General features: G+C 40.8%; 2 protein-coding genes across 4 annotated transcripts in view; both read left to right on the top strand.

Annotated features, from left to right (window-relative positions):
• LOC102195904 (zinc finger protein 135-like) overlaps nt 1-2,135 on the top strand; it is a 5,179-nt gene extending 3,044 nt beyond the window's left edge. The window contains exon 2 of the mRNA XM_005744506.1: nt 106-2,135. Coding sequence (XP_005744563.1) covers nt 225-1,352 — 1,128 coding nt within the window. The 5' untranslated portion in view covers nt 106-224 and the 3' untranslated portion in view covers nt 1,353-2,135. The remainder of the gene's footprint in view (nt 1-105) is intronic.
• A 2,181-nt stretch (nt 2,136-4,316) lies between these two features.
• On the top strand, nt 4,317-14,492 carry znf576.1 (zinc finger protein 576, tandem duplicate 1). 3 transcript variants are annotated; one of them, XM_005744499.1, is made up of 10 exons: nt 4,317-4,376; nt 4,944-5,369; nt 6,509-7,021; nt 7,133-10,782; nt 10,857-11,124; nt 11,418-11,606; nt 12,332-12,415; nt 12,516-12,702; nt 12,850-13,057; nt 13,157-14,492. In XM_005744499.1, the coding sequence occupies exons 2-10, from the start codon at nt 4,970-4,972 to the stop codon at nt 14,366-14,368; spliced, it is 6,711 nt and encodes a 2,236-aa protein (XP_005744556.1). In that variant the 5' UTR covers nt 4,317-4,376; nt 4,944-4,969; the 3' UTR covers nt 14,369-14,492. The 3 variants fall into 3 exon arrangements, with proteins under 3 accessions (XP_005744556.1, XP_013769147.1, XP_005744557.1); XM_013913693.1 differs by having other exon boundaries at nt 4,335-4,421; nt 11,421-11,606; XM_005744500.2 differs by having other exon boundaries at nt 4,335-4,421.
• Nucleotides 14,493-15,711: the final 1,219 nt, after the last annotated feature.

Below are 15,711 nucleotides of genomic sequence, written 5' to 3'. Positions count from 1 at the left end.
CTTGCTTAACAGCATGTCAGCATGATACTACATCTTCACAATTTACACTAAACATTTAATCAGTACCAATACTTACTGTACTTAATAACTTTTTTCCCTTTGTAGATGAGGAGCACAGAGTTGAATGTAAGGACTGTGGGCTGAAGTTCACACAGTGGGAAACCTACGAGACTCACCTGCACCAGCACGCTCTGGAAGAGGAGGAAGCAGAGATTGAAGACCACATGGTAGCAGAACTAGTGCCAGAGAGAGAAGATGCTGGAGAAAATGGAGATGAAAGCATGATTGGTAATACAGCTGAGTGTGATGAGAGCGATTCAGCCCAAACAGGGACCTCAGACCCGATTCAAAGCTTTGGAGTTTCCACCGCCTCAGTGAAGAATGCACCTAGAAAAGATTATGTTTGCTCGATCTGTGGAAAGATTTACGCGTACCTGGTTTCTTTCAAAAAACACCAACAGCTGCACGAAAACGAGTCCTCTGCATCAGCGAAACCTCCGGACGAGTCAATTTTGCGCCAGTACGAGTGTCCAGATTGTGGGATGCTATTCATCAGACGAACACGGCTAATCTCCCACCTGAGAGTTCACAGAGCAAGCATTTCATTAAAATCAGCCCCTCACAGATGTGATACTTGTAACAAGGACTTTGCTTCTGCGGGGCTGTGGTTGGCTCACGCTGAGCTACATAAACAGAATCCATTTTGGTGTTTGAGCTGCACTCGCGGCTTTAGAGATGAAGCGTCACTAGACAAACACCTGCAAAATCACTATCACAGGCACGGGAGCCTCCGCACGTCTGCACAACCCACAAGTCACTTCAGCAACCATGGCGGAGCTAAGCAGAGCTTCTCCAATCCCGGAAAGGTAATTTCGCATCAAAAACAGCATCGTACCAACTCTGTGAACCTGGGAGGTTTGATTCAAAGAAGTGCTCTTCTCCCTTGTGTTGAAGAAGAGCCAGAAATGAATGCAGACTTAAAAGAACGACCAGAGGAGGAGGAAAGCACACAGAAAACAGGGCTACAAAGCCCATGTGAGAAGATCGAGGATCGTGACAGATCTGACAAGTCAGACTGTGGAGAACCGGTGTTTCACTTTAAGATTTTGAGACAAGCTAACTTGGCTGATCTATCTGACGAGTCCAAATCAGGAGATGTACAGTCAAAAACAAGAAACGAGCCGGACGAGGCAGAGTCACAGGAAAGAAACGTGCACAGCGACCATAAGTACTGGGAATGGGAGTGCTTTGACTGTGATATGGGCTTTGATGATGTGGCAAAGCTGCACTCGCATTATATAAAACATGCAACTGGGGAGTTGCCTATACTGTGGGATAACACAGAAGGATGAGGTGTCACTGAAGCATTTGATTTCTCATCCCTGCTTCTGTTCAGATTTTTTTAAGGACGTCACACAGCTGCTACAAAAAAACTTTTGCCCTTTTTTAAAACAATTTTTTTACTTATTCCTGATTAATTTATTTTTAAAAATCATGCGTTACAGTACCCTAACAACAAATATCTACACCAAGGAGGCCTTTTTGAGGTATAGCCTCAATGTGCTATGAGATTAAACTTTTTAAGGCATATTTTCAGTACGTAAAATCCAAGAGTCTGAGAAACATTCTTGAATTAAACAGGTCAAAGAAAAAAGGAAAACTTGAGTACAGCTGTCCACTCTGTGTTCCTTTAATGTTTTCCTTAAAAAAATAAAATAAAATAAAATCCTGGGGAATCCTTTCACTGCAGATGTTGACACGGAGAGGATTTTATGAATGTGCCAGTTGAGGACGTACAAGACATCTGTCTCTGAAATTAGACACACTGATCTTCATGTCTTCTTGCTCCTGTCACTTCATTCTCTCCTCTCTCCAGAGTTTGTGAAAGGTCACAGGTCACTGTGAAATGTGGATTACACACTGTTGTAGGAAATCTTCAGTTTTCTGTCGGTTTCCCACATAAAAACTCTTGAACACTGTCTCACTCACTGCTGGGATATTTATTGAATTCCAGCCTTTCTGTCCATCCGACTTTTATCAAGTAAATGGACAATATTCCTTCTCCCTCACCTCAATTATTCCAGTATCCAGAAGTGTGCACAGATATTTTGTGTGAGATGTTTTCCAAATAAAAAGGCATATTCTTTTATAGAAGTTTCTGAAGTCTGTTTTTATTTTTGACATTTTAAACGTATAATTAAACTCGGACACACAACTAACCAAATCGACATGTGCTTTTTCTGATGTAGTAAGTAGAGATGTTTTTTTCTTCTAGTGATTAATTAGGTTTATGACTTCAAAAACGTTGAATTTTTTTGTTACTAGGTGCTGAAAATGGGCATCTGGATGCCTAATCAGAAATTCCATCCAGATATTGTCAAATAAAGCATTTCTGATCACTTTAATTGCGCATAAAATGGCAACCTATAAAGGAAGAATGATAAACGACTTCACTGATTTTAGAGTAAGTGTATTAATGAGCACTAAGATATAGTTGGCCAGTCTGCAACAGTCACTAGTTTGAAAAATGTAACAGTTCATGATATTCAGTGGTTTATTTAGTAATACAATGAGAGCTAATTGTACTAAAGAGACTTTTATGAGATTTCATGAATTATAAATTAAGCAAATAAGCACACAACTTCATAAGCTTCTGTACTTGCTGCTAAGTCTAGTAATTTGTGCTATATTAAAATCGAGGGCTGCACATAAATGCAAGAGACATCTACAACTCTGTATACAAAGCCCATTCCAAAAACAATGCAATGAGTAAATGTAAAAAACAAAACAGAATGCAATCAATTGGAAAGTACACAGACCAGTTTTTATTTTTTCAGAGAACACTTCAAATGTTTAAATGTAGAAAATGTAGGGTTTGAAGAAAAATGTTTAATCATTAAAAATTTTATGGCATGTCTCAGAAAAGTTTGCATGGTGGCAATAAAGGCTTTAAAGGTAAGTGGTGCTAAAAGGAAACAGCAGGAGGAACATTTTTGCAGCTCATTAGGTTAAATGGGAACAGTCCGAATATATAAACTACATCTTAGAGGGGCAGAATTTTGCATATCTGCAAAAAACAAAAACTGCATCTACAATTTCAGAATAATTTCCCTCAACTTAAAATAATGAAGATTTTGAATATATTGTTTTCATAACATCATCAAAAGATTCAGAGAATCTGGAGACATTTCTGTGGGCAAGGGATAAGGCGAACGTCTGCGTTGCATGCCTGGGATCTTTGACACAATTCTGTCATTGAAATCACTGCATGTCGAGGTTTGTGAAGAAGCCAAATGTGAACATGATCCAGAAACACTGCTGTCTTCTCTGGGTCAGTTAAAAAGCCTGCATCTCTGATGGTATGGAGGTGCTTTAGCACCTATGGAACTGGCAGCTTTCACATCTGGAAAACATCAGTGCTGTAAGGTATATACAGGTTTTAGATCAACACATGGTCCCATCCAGGCAACCTTTTTTTTCCAAGGAAGTGCTTTCATATTTCAGACTGCATTTCTTACAGCAGCTTTGGAGCAGAAGAGTCCAGATGTTGAACTGACCTGCCTGCAGTCCAAACCTTTCACCAGCTGAAAACATTTGATGCATCATCAAATGGAAAAAGTTAGAATCCTACATCAGACAAGAATGGGAAAACATTCCTCTCACAAAAGTCCAGCAGATGCTCTCCTCAGTTCCCAAACATTTACAAATTGTTGTTACAAGGTGAAGGAACGCCACACACGTGTTTTGTTACCATCAAATACAAAATTAGCTTTTTTTTTTTCTTGAAATAGTACAATTTCTCAATTTAACCATTTTCCATGTTTTCTGTGTTGTATGGTGAAAAATGTATGAGCTGATGACTTTTGCAAATCATTGTGTCTGTTTTTATTAATCTTTTTACGCAGTATCCCAACTTTTTGGGAATTGGGTTTGTATATACAACAGACGCTTCACATTAGAATGACGGTTTTTGTGATTATGTTTGCATGCGTGCACATGACATGAGTGTGCAGTCACAGTGTGAGTTTATGAAGGTTATACTACAAAGTCTTTGTGTCTCTGTGAACACCTGCACTTTGAGGATTCCTGGAAATTTTACAATAAAAATGAATATTACACTTTTTTTAAAGGTTTTTGTTCTCCCTCTTCTGATATTTTATTTGTTGCAACAAAAAAAACTGAAACGGACTTAACACTGGTCAAGGAAGCCAACCGGTAGCAACAGTTTTCAGAGTGGCCCAAACTTGCTGGAAAACCACATTTCCCGTCACTCCTCCGCGAGCTTTGTCAGACGTGACGTCACGATGTCTGCATCTCCTCCGTGCAGGCTTTGTCAGAAACGACGCGGTGATGTTTGGGCGGACGAGTGAGTCTAGGTAACGCTGAATCTACATCCTCCTACTTCCACACACCGTGTCTGTGTAAGTGGGCGTCTGTGTAGATGGATGGTCTTAAATCGAGAAATATTATTTAGTGTATTTGGCGCTTTATCAGAGCGGAAGTATCGCATTTTGCACTCTGATTTTTACCGCAAATCAGTGAATTAGGCTAACCAGGCTACCATTATCTTCGTCTGGTTATTAGAGAGACATTGCTCAAGGAACTCACCAGTAGGAATATGGTCCTCAAATGTTTTCACATGTCTTTAATTTTTATTTATTTTTTTATTCTTTAACACCTCATTGTGGCGGCTGAGCCCCATGTTGTTGTTGGTTTTTTTGTTTTGTTTTTTGCTTTGTTTTTTTTGTAATGCAAATGTTACAAGCTCAGTAACAATATGCGCTAGTCCCCCAGCTGTCGCTATGTGGATTACAAAGATGCTTTTCACTCCTTTTAAAATGTGTAGAACCCGCAGTCTTGGCAAAAAGGTAAATGAGGTAGGGCGATTAGTATCTGTGTAATTATCAGTTATATGTGTTTCTGTCTGGAACCTGACTTCGCAGAAACATCTGAACAAGAAAGACTACAAATGCAGACTGCAAACCAGGCTCAGAGTGGGTCAAACCCTGTGACCACAGCGACCTCAAAGCCACCGCTGGACACTGAGGCTCAGCCAGCACAAAATGAGCTAGATGCACAAAAAAAAGACAGCAAGGGAGCTGCTGCTGAGACTGAGGAGGTAATTGCACCGGAGGGAAGTGCAGCAAGGCTAAAATCAGCAGAAACACCTGCAAAGGTAGGGATGGACGTGGACACAGCTGCAAAACCAGCGGTACATGAAACTAACACGAATGCTGGATGTGATGGGCAAAAGGGTAAAAAGCAGGAGAAAGCTGTAAGTGACGGGAGGAAATATGTTCCTTCCAAGAAGGCCATGGTAGATCCTTTGAAGATGGATATGTCCAAACCGCTGGTCATGCCTCTCACATGTGAGTCTTTTACTTGTCTTTCCATGTTATATGTTGTCGAGGACTGGGAGACCTGCTTGATTGTTATTATTTCAAATTTAGAATTACAGGAGACATCATATTCTGCTGTAAACAATATCTACAGTATTTAACTGTGTATGACTGTATCCTTTGCAGTACTTTTACAAGATGTAAACCTAACATTGCTTCATTAAGCTGATACTGTTTGAAGTTTGGTTAAATCTGTACAGTCAATAGAATCTAATGTTCAGTAGCAGACAAAACTCAAAGTGAGAAATTATTTTGGTTGGGTTGATATTAGAGGTGGGAATCACCAGACACTCCACAGTACAATATTATCACAGTACTTTACCCACAGTACGATATTATTTTGATTTCTAACAATTTCCAGTATGCTTATATATGCATATTCTGCATTTATCCTCCCTTTCTTCAACTGCAAACTATGTTCTTAAACTTGACTCAACAAAGACTCATTCACATTGATGGAAATATGTTGGCAATCTGTCTACATTTGTAAATTAGAGAGCAAATATTTGCAAACATTCCACAATCTCTTTATGAGTAATTGTCAGTCCAAGCTCTAAGCAACCATTTAGTTACAGCAAGTTGGGATTGGTCACAGAATGTGAAAAACATCAATGCAGTCACCAGGCACAAAATTTTTTTTATTTAATCGTGTTTTTTGTAGCTGTAAGGAGGTTGCTGTCCTGTCTTTAACTTTGTGACTGAGCCATTAGCTTTGTCAGGCTAAGTGTGTCCAGTTTGGGATGTTTCTTTTGTCGAGTCAATTTAATCTGAGTTTGCTTGGCTACATGTGTTATCTCAGGATGGAGGTGCATGAGATACCCTTTTGTTAATAGTATTTCATTTATTTAACAAAATATTGATATTTGGTTCCCATTATGGATACAATATTGCCATGGAAAAAATTTGCAATACTATGCAGTATAATTTTTGTCGGGTGTTTCTTAACCTGTCTTTACCTCCATCCAAATTTACCTACACATTCGCAAATGAAATAATCCTAGAATCACGTGTTTGTTTTTGCAAGCATGTATGTTTTGTATGGATTTGAGTCTAGGGATACAGACGTGTGTTATATGTATTTACTCTGCTTCTGCCCTTTTCCCCTGTAGCATCTCAGCTTTCCCTCCAGTGCATGGAGTGCCATATAATCTTCAGCGATCACAAGAGCAAAGAACGTCATCTCAAGCTGAGCCACCCAGCAGAATATGAACAGTGCATACTGAGGAATGCCCTGTTTGCTTGTTATGTTTGTGATCGACATTTCACAAACTCCACAGAGCTCATGGTCCACCAGAAAGCCCACACAGAGAAGAAACCTTTCAAGTGTCCAATCTGCAGTCAGGCCTTCAACAAGTCATCAGAGCTGACCGTTCATAAAAAAATTCATTTTGGCCAAGATGGTTATGCCTGCACTGACTGTGGCAAACCTTGCAAAACGCTGACATTGCTGAAGTATCACCGGCGCACACATACTGGAGAGAGGCCTTATGTTTGCAAGGAATGTGGAAAGAGGTTCACCATGTCCAAGGCTCTGCAGAAACATTTGGTGTTACACTCGCCGGAGGGAGCTGAAGGAGAGGGGGGAGAAACCACAGCTAAAGCACAACCGAGAAAAAATGATGGTAAGAAAAAAAGCCATTGGTACAGGTGGTAAAGTGTTGTTAAATAGAAATGCCATGACTTGAAATGAATTAAAAGCATCACCATAAAGTTTCTTCGTTTATTGTCTCTAGGTGCTTCAGCAACAAAGTATCCCTGTTCTATGTGCAAGGCCACTTTTAAGAGTTCCAGGACACGTTTGCACCACATGAAAACTAAACACAATTCCTTGCCTGCTACTGCCAGTAATGTTCTCCCAGAAGGTCAGCAAGTGAAACAGACTACACCCATTATAACTCCGATATCCATCTGCCAACAAGCACTACTACAGGTGGAGCCGAACGGACCCCTGCAAAAAGTTGATGCCAATATTGACACAGAGCAGATTCGCAAACTTATTGAGTCTTTGGGAAATGTGCAGAAAGTGAACCAAGTTGTCATACTGGGGCAGGTGCCACCTCATGCTCCACCACTGGAGGTGCAGCAAGTATCACAAGGGTTAGAGCCGGTGAATGTGAATCTCAGTCCACCGCAGATAGATTTTATAGGACTGAAACAAACAGACTCTAAGACAGATGAAGGTGACCCATCAAACAATCCATATGATCCAATGGAGCAAACAATTATACTGGAACCTATTACTCCAGATGGACAGCTAGAAAATCCCTCTTTCTCAGTATTAGGTCCTCACATAGCAGCAGGTGAAAATGCAGAGCTTACACTTGTTCCAACTGAACAAGCAGAGAGACCTGAGGGAGAGGGGATGCATCAGATCCTTCAGCAACCGGATATTGATGTGCTTCATTCTAATCCTGTGGAGCAAATGGTTAGTCAGAATGAGGTAGATGATCCTAAACAAAATCTGGAGCAGATGGTCATATTAGAACTTACCCCTGCTTTGATACCAACTGAGGTGCTAGAGCAATCCCAAGCAATCCAACAAAATGAAATCCCTTCCTCCTCTCTGGTACCAACTACAGAACTAGAGACTCTCGATAAGACTGCAGAGCATACCGTCCTAGATGAGCAAGAAACCAGCCTGTCAGTTCCACCTCTTATGCCTACCGTTGAGTTGGAGCAAACATATTTACAACCAGAGGAACAGGACATTTCTTCTTGCACAGTTGTTCAAGCAAACACACTCACGCAAGCTTCAAGTGAATCGAAAACCCATTCCACAAAAGTTTTTGATTCACATATGGAAACAGTAGATCTAAATCAGGTGCACCCTGTGATAGATCCAGACACACAAGAAGAGACACAAAAGAAGCCTGAAGAAGAACCACCTGACAAACTGCTGGAAGATTCCAAGAATAACCTGTCTGAATCAGAAAACCCGCCTGCTGAAGAAAAGGTTCTGTCGCAATTACAGTCTAAGAAGGTGGCAAAGATCTCAGAATTACCCATTAATGTAATGTCAGCCCAAGAGCTGGTGAAAGTCCGGAAAAGAAAGCCAGCCAGAGCTTTTTTCTTTCAAGGATATATGCAAGATTTTGTGGGAAGCATCTACCAAGACGACTTACAAATTGATGCCAAACCTGCCAAGCGCCAAAGGTCAAAAAAACCCCACCTTGTTGTTAAATTTGGCCCACAAAGCAAAGAAAAGAAAAACAAGAAACAGAGGAAGCCTTCGCAGCAGCGTCAGCCAATGCAAGAAGAGGCGACAAGAAGCAAGACACCACCCAAAAAACTCACAGAGCAAAAAGTACCGTCACAGAAGAAGGGAAGGAAAGGAAAAAAGGATAAAAAAGTAGAAAGAGTATTATCTACTGCTGAAACAAACTCACCCTTATCGCCCCAAGCCCCACAAGTAGAACAGCTCAAAGAGGATACAAGAAAAAATAAGATGAAAAAGCAAACGGAAGTGGCCAGTGTGGGTGTTGTGCAAATAAGTAAGCACAAAACTGTAGCATCGCCTATACTTACAAAGAAAAAACAGACAAAAATAATACAAAAGAAGCAAAAACGCAAAAATGCAAAGGATGGGAAGCCAAAGACAGACATGGAAAAAGGGGGAAAAGTCAAAAAGGCAGACACACCTTGCTCAAATATAAAGCAAGACTCTCTGCTTCTACTAAAAGGCCATAAACAGCCTCAGCTGAAAGTTTACAAGTTGGACCCTTCCAAGGCATCAACCCAAGCCTCAGAGGCTTCGCCTCATGAGTCCCAGACAATGTCTCAACAGACTAACAGCAACAATCTCAAGCATCCAGCAAGTGAGTGCACAGATAATCTCACAGCAGAAGGTAAGAAAAAAGGAGGAAGACCCAAGAAGAACCAGAAAGCACTTTCATTGATGTCCTCGCTCCAGCTTTCTCATCAACCACCTGAGCCAACGCCTGCCAAGCCAAAGAACACCAGAAAACGTAAAGCTTCCTCAAAAATAGAGACTGAAGGAGTGATAACATCTCATTCCAAGCGTTCCTTAGAGTGTAAGGACTGTGGAGAGCGATTTGGTGAAGTCTCATCCCTACAGAAGCACAAGGCAACTGTGCATATTGTAGAAAGTCCCAGTCTCACTTACACCAATGGGAACATCTTTGAAGGCGTCTCAACCATGGATCTTTACCAGCTTCCCAAAGAAAGTGAAAAGCTTGTTGGGGTGAAGAATGCTGCTACAGACTGGGACACTGAGACAGAGATGGGAGAGAATGCATTAGAAGAAAGGGAACAAAGTCTCTCCTTTCCAGCTTTGATCCCCTCCCCATCTTTACCCATACCTCCTCTAGATGCTGAAGTGAAGACCTATGAAGATAAGAATGGAAGCAGAACAGAAGATGGTAATCCATCTCATATATCGCCAATCATTTACTCATCATCTGAACAGGCGAAACATTATGGGACTCTTCCAGATTTCACATCCGAAACCACTTTAAGTAGCTCTACTCAGACAAAGACTGATGAGACAGAAAAACCTTCGGCATCAGATGATAAGAAGCTAGAACAAGGTACCCCAAGGAATTCCAGCTCTGATTTTGAAGTCCAGGGTACTGCAGAGGAAGATATTAAGGAAGATTTACTTCTAGAGGTAGATTTAGTCACTGTTGGGGAACAGAATGAGAAAGACGATCTGACTTCTCAACGTGACACTGTTCCTCAAAATGAATCAATTGCAAGCTGCAGTTCTGAAAATGGAAATAATGATAAAGGATCTATCCTAGTCAGTACTGATACAACTGAAAATAGTCTGACTTCGCAGACTGTTTCATGTTCCACTTATCAAGTGGAGATCAAAGAAGAAGAAGAAGAAGTTTTAATTCAGAGGCAAAAAGCAGAAGGAAAGGGAGCGGTTATGAATTCTGCGAGAGGTAGGAGTAGAGGAACAGGGCGTCTGAAAAGGGATTTACCATCAAAGAGGGTTTCAGCTGGAGATGCTCCCAAAGACTCAGAGAAACAGCAGGATTATTGTCAGGTAGTTTATGAAAAATGTCCCATAACCTCAGATTCAGAAATGATTGACTGTGAGATCAGCACAAAGACGGCACAGCCAGAGACAAGTTCCAAATTAAATATCAACAAAGCAGATGTTCCTGGTGCTTTGTTGCCTTCCATTCCCTCTACGTTAGAGGGATCTCCCGAAGACCAAGTCGTCTTTGAGCTGGAGTCAATTACCACGAGTGTTGAAGAAGTAATGAAGGAAAGAGGGCTCCATGGAGGAACGGAACAAGATAAGGTGATGGACCAGTCTCCAGGCCTCATACTGGAGAAGTTTTTTACTTCTAGACAGAGAGCGACTGCTGAAAAGGAGCAGTGCCTGATGATGGCAAGCGACAATCAAGCACAGGTGAGACGCTTGCAGTACCAGCTATGTTAGATAGAATTCAACACTGCATACTTAAGAAATTGTTTTCATTACAGGGTTTGGGCTACATCACTGAAAATGAGGTACAAGTTCTTGGAAGTGATGAGATCAAGGTTGAAGAGAACAGTTCGAATCAACCACTGACTGCATCCACTAGTCAAAATAGACAGACTGCAAGCGTGCAGCCGCTGCATCATCGCGATATAAGGACTGTTCTGGTGAAAGAGGAAAGCAGCCTCATAGTGAATGATGTTCCAGCCACAAATGGCAGCAGACACATCCGCTGGAATGTAGAGGCACTTAGTGAAAATACAGTCATCCCAAGTAAGTATTAAGGTTTCTCAACCAATATGTAATTATAAAACTATTGATTTCTGCAGTCTGCATACCACCTGGCACAGTATCTCTTGATTTCTTTTTCTTTTTTCTTTCTTTTTTTTTTAAAATCAAATGTTACTTTTTTTGAGAGTAACAGGATTTCTAATTATTGGATAAACCAAAGTTTAGCTGTTGTCACCTCTGATTCCACTCATGGCTAATCACCTTCTGGCTAATGAGTATAACTCTTGGAAAACCACTGTGCCATGTTAAATCATGTTCTTTGATTTGTATTTTAGCAGTAGAGGTTGGGGAGAGGACAATGGACTGTTGCATCTTACCAGAGTTCAACACCAGCCAGTGTATTTTCTATCCAATAAAGGAGGAGGAGAGAGAGGTCCTAGTAGAATCTGCTGGGACCAGCAGAAACCCAGAGGGATCCGGCGATGCAAATCAGACAGAAAGTCAAACAGCTGATTGTGATATACGTAAGTAACTCACTCGACCTCCACTTACTTTGAAATCCACCATTTTTAATCCTCAGTCGTAAAAGGCTGATGGGGTATTGTCATCACCCTGCTGGATGGGCGGGTGGGCAGCGTTGACCCCTAAGTCTGTGAATGCGATAATTGCATAGTAGCTTCAAACTGATACCACAGGTTTATTTGCTAAAAACCTTGGATGAGTTTGGATCTTGGTGACCTTGGCCTAAAGTTCAGAGGTCAGGTTTTCTGAAAATCTGGTCAATGCAGTAACTTGAGAATGTAGGGATGAGGATTTTCAAATTATTACTGTCAGTGCAGCTACTAAAACTCTCAGGTGATTTTAGTCTCAGTGACCTCAATGTCAATATCAGAGATCAAGATTTTTGAAAATCTTACGAGTGCAATAACTCAAGAAGGAAGTCATCTAGGATTTTCAAATTGATAGCATAGGTGCATCTACTAAAAATTGTGGATGAGTTAAAATCTCAGTGACCAAGGTCAGAGTAAGTTCTGAAAGTTTTGTGATTGTGATGACAAGGACCACATAAGATTTTCAAATTGATGACATAGGTGTGTCTACTAGCAGGTTGAGGGGTTGCACTGACGATCGCCAGTATTTTTCAGTTATACAAATGGAAGAGACTTGACTTTCTTATCGATTTTTATATTTGGTATTCTCCAAATACTACTTAAAGGCTTATATATTAATTTTGAGTCTGTTTAAACAGGTGAATCGATCAATTCTGTACCAGACTATCAGGAAACAAGAGTCGAAGGTCTTTTCTCAGATCCTGAGGTCATCGAGCAACAAGGTTTGTTCCCTTTTGTGGAATGATTAGTATTTATATTTAAGAGACTTTCTTAAGCTGTTTATTGATGATGTCAATAAAACTTAATAAATCTGTCCTTTAGCTGTGTCAGACTCTGAGTGGCAGCACCTACCAGATCTTCATGAGTTTCTCCTTCAAAGTCCCGATGAAGAGGATATGGGTGGCTTTGAATTGTCAGATCCTCAGCTTGATTCAGAAGCAGAAGTAATGGCCTATTTCTCCAAGAACTCGGCCATCAGCGCACAACAGTCAGATCACACATCGCAAAGGTACAGTAAGACTTTCTTTGAGTCTACAAAACTATCATACATAGAAATAACTCTAAATACCCTTTTTTTCTATTATTGCTGTTGTTCCTCTGTTACATACATGTAAGATTTGCTCTTGATGTTCTTTTGACTTTATTCCCCCCTTAGTTTGCCAACATCCGTGATCCCGTCTAATGCACCAAGAGATGGCAACAGAACCAGAGAGCCCATTGATTACTTCTCTAAGTACTTTGGTTGGGATACCTGGGTAGAACTTGCCAACTGTACAAATAAACTGTCCAACATGCCTGACGCTGTCACGGCCAGGGAAGTTGCACGCTTTGTTGGGATCCACATCGCAATGGGAACTTTGAAGGTTTGTATTTCTGCCTGTCTGATTACTGAAATTATTACCTCATTTTTGGTTAGATGCTAAAACCTAATTTTATTTTTTTTTCTATTGTTACTTTCTTAGTTTCCCAGTGCAAAGCTCTACTGGGAAGACTTGACTAAGGTGCCGTTGATTGCTGAAGCCATCCCGTTGTCCCGTTTCCTCGAGCTGTCTCGCATGCTGAAGCTGACTTCTTCAAAGTATCCAGCCAACGCTAATCCCCACAAAGGAACTTGTGATAGTGATCAATGTGGTGACGAGGCAAATGGCTCAGATGGTTCAAAACAGGCTGATCCCCTGTGGAAAGTTCATCCATTATTGTGTCGTTTCAAAGCAGGGTGCCAGTCATTAAGACGAGAGGGCGATTATGCAGTTGACCAATATCCACTTCCTCTCACTGGGAAGGTGCACAACAACAAACTGTCTCTCTACAGCACTGCTTTAATTGGATTTGACGGCTTACTCTTACATGTCGATCTTAAGGTGGATCTCTCAGACAAAGAAGGTGCTGTAGAAAAAATGGTCCCCAAAGGTAGTATGGTGTTCCTTTGCAAACAGGAACTGTCCACCCCTGTGATGCTCGAACGCCTTTTAGCTGCTGGGGTTCATGGAGCAGGCAGGGTGGGAGGGGCTCGAGGACAGATCGGTGATGAGTTTGTGAGCTCAGATGGGAAGTTGATGCTGCGCAGATCCCATTGTGGCTTCATACTTTCTACTGCGGGAAATGGCCAAAGGAGCGCGGCCTTTCTCATTGAAAACTTTGAGAAAGCCCAGATGTCGGCCCGTCTCCACAGAGAACTGAAAAATCTTTATGCAATTCCCCTCACGGCCTCTGCACCCAGCTGCTGGCCCCAAGCAGTGCTCTGGTACCTCACGGATCTGGCTTTGGTAAACTCCTGGCTCTTGTATCGACAGGATTTCAGAGCATCCGTGCCACCTTTGACTCTCATGGCTTTCAGATTGGAAGTGTCCAAGGCTTTGATCTTCTCTAGTAGCTCGGATACCCAAGACTCAGTTCCTCCCCAGCCGCCGTCAGCAGAGGTTCACACAACAAATGAAACCCGCAGTCCCATCCTGGTGGAGGAGAGTCCTCTGCCAGACGCAGCCACACGATATGACGGTTCAGGTCACTGGCCGGAGCAGCTTGGAGAGGGAGAGGGGGGCAGGTGCCGTTTTGGGGACTGTCAGAGGACATCACGAGTGTTATGCCTCAAGTGCTGTGTCTTTCTTTGTATCTCACGTAACCACAACTGCTTTTTGAATTTCCATAATCAGGGAAGTTTGGGAAAAGAGTAGTATCTGCTACAGAATTTACCAATCTCTGATTGTAACTGTGTTTTTGGTGTAGGGAAAACTCACTGCCTTTCACTGTCATGCTTTTATAGGGCTGTTGTGATGCATTTTTAAAAAATCTTAATATGTCATTTAGGAGTTGTAAAAAATGAATTTGCCTTCAGAAAGAAAAAAAAGACTCAGAGCCACACACTGTGCTGGAAAAGAAGTGTAAAAAGTTGTTTGTTTTTTTCACTGTGGCCATCATGATACTTTTGCCCTCAACTATTTATTTTCACCTGATCTAGTTTACATTCTACAGTGAGCTTATTTTTTGGCTCTATGAATTGTAGTATTAAAGAAAGTATCATTTATTTGAGTTTTAGAAAACAATAAAGGACAAATGGGGAAAAAAACATGCATCTTTTGATTATTTATTTAGTCATTTGAGGATTTTTTACAAGTACATTTTATCACGGTTTGAACTGTCCAAGAGTTGTTGAAAAAGAAAAATGTGCCAAAACATATTAAAGCTCTTGTGTACTGAAATAACAGAGTAGGACACAGTACTGCAGCAATGTGAGTAATTAAAGTCCATCGGTCATTAGAACATTATCAAAAGAAAAACTATAGTAGCACATAGAGCTGATGCATGCTTGTATGAGTTTTGAAATACAGAGTACTGTACAAATTGGTGGTAAAAAATAAATAAATTTAAGCTACAAATATACGTCAAAATGGAAGAAATGTTTGTAGAACTTGCAACCAAGTTTTTACTCACCCATCATTTCTTTGTATTGTGTTATGAAAAGGTGAAATAGGCGCAGAAACATGCAAATATATATGTATGAAAAAATCTAGAATATTAAGCAAAAACAATTTATACTATTCTAGCAAGCTTGAAAGTCAACATTTGGTATGAGCACTTTTATTCTACATCACAGGTTGAACTCTCTTAGACAAGCTTTCTTTTAGATACTTTGGATGTTGACTTCAACATGATCCCACACCACTTCAGGTCCATGCTCTGGGAAGGCCAATCCATGACTCATTTTTTTTTAATCCAGAAATGCTTTAACTGCAATTTACCGCGGAAGTGTGTTTGGGTCATTGTCATGCTTAAAAATCAATCAAAGCAATTGCCAAACAGAATATTTTCCTTTTTTTTTTTTTTTTTGTGTCCCGTTTGGATCTTTAGCCATCAGAATTGTTGTCTTCAGGCCAAGAAAGATGCCAAGCGGATTTATTTTACCAAGTGGATCGTCATGACCTTGCCATATTGGTCCATTTGATTGACCTTTATTATAATTATGAATTTATTTTATTTTCAGTTGCTACAAACGGGACAGACATGACTGGGGGATAGG

The sequence above is a fragment of the Pundamilia nyererei genome, unplaced genomic scaffold (assembly GCF_000239375.1).
Source record: "Pundamilia nyererei isolate P.nyererei 1_Seehausen unplaced genomic scaffold, PunNye1.0 scaffold00144, whole genome shotgun sequence".
Classification (NCBI taxonomy): Eukaryota; Metazoa; Chordata; class Actinopteri; order Cichliformes; family Cichlidae; genus Pundamilia; species Pundamilia nyererei.
Note: the sequence above shows the minus strand (reverse complement) of the source record. Positions and strands in the feature narration are given on the sequence as shown.

Coding starts and splice junctions, on each gene's coding strand:
- znf576.1 (XM_005744499.1), top strand. CDS start 4,970: ATGCAGACTGCAAACCAGGCTCAGAGTGGGTCAAACCCTGTGACCACA. Junction 11,125..11,417: donor TGAAAATACAGTCATCCCAA/GTAAGTATTAAG, acceptor TTTGTATTTTAG/CAGTAGAGGTTGGGGAGAGG. Junction 12,416..12,515: donor TGAGGTCATCGAGCAACAAG/GTTTGTTCCCTT, acceptor TCTGTCCTTTAG/CTGTGTCAGACTCTGAGTGG.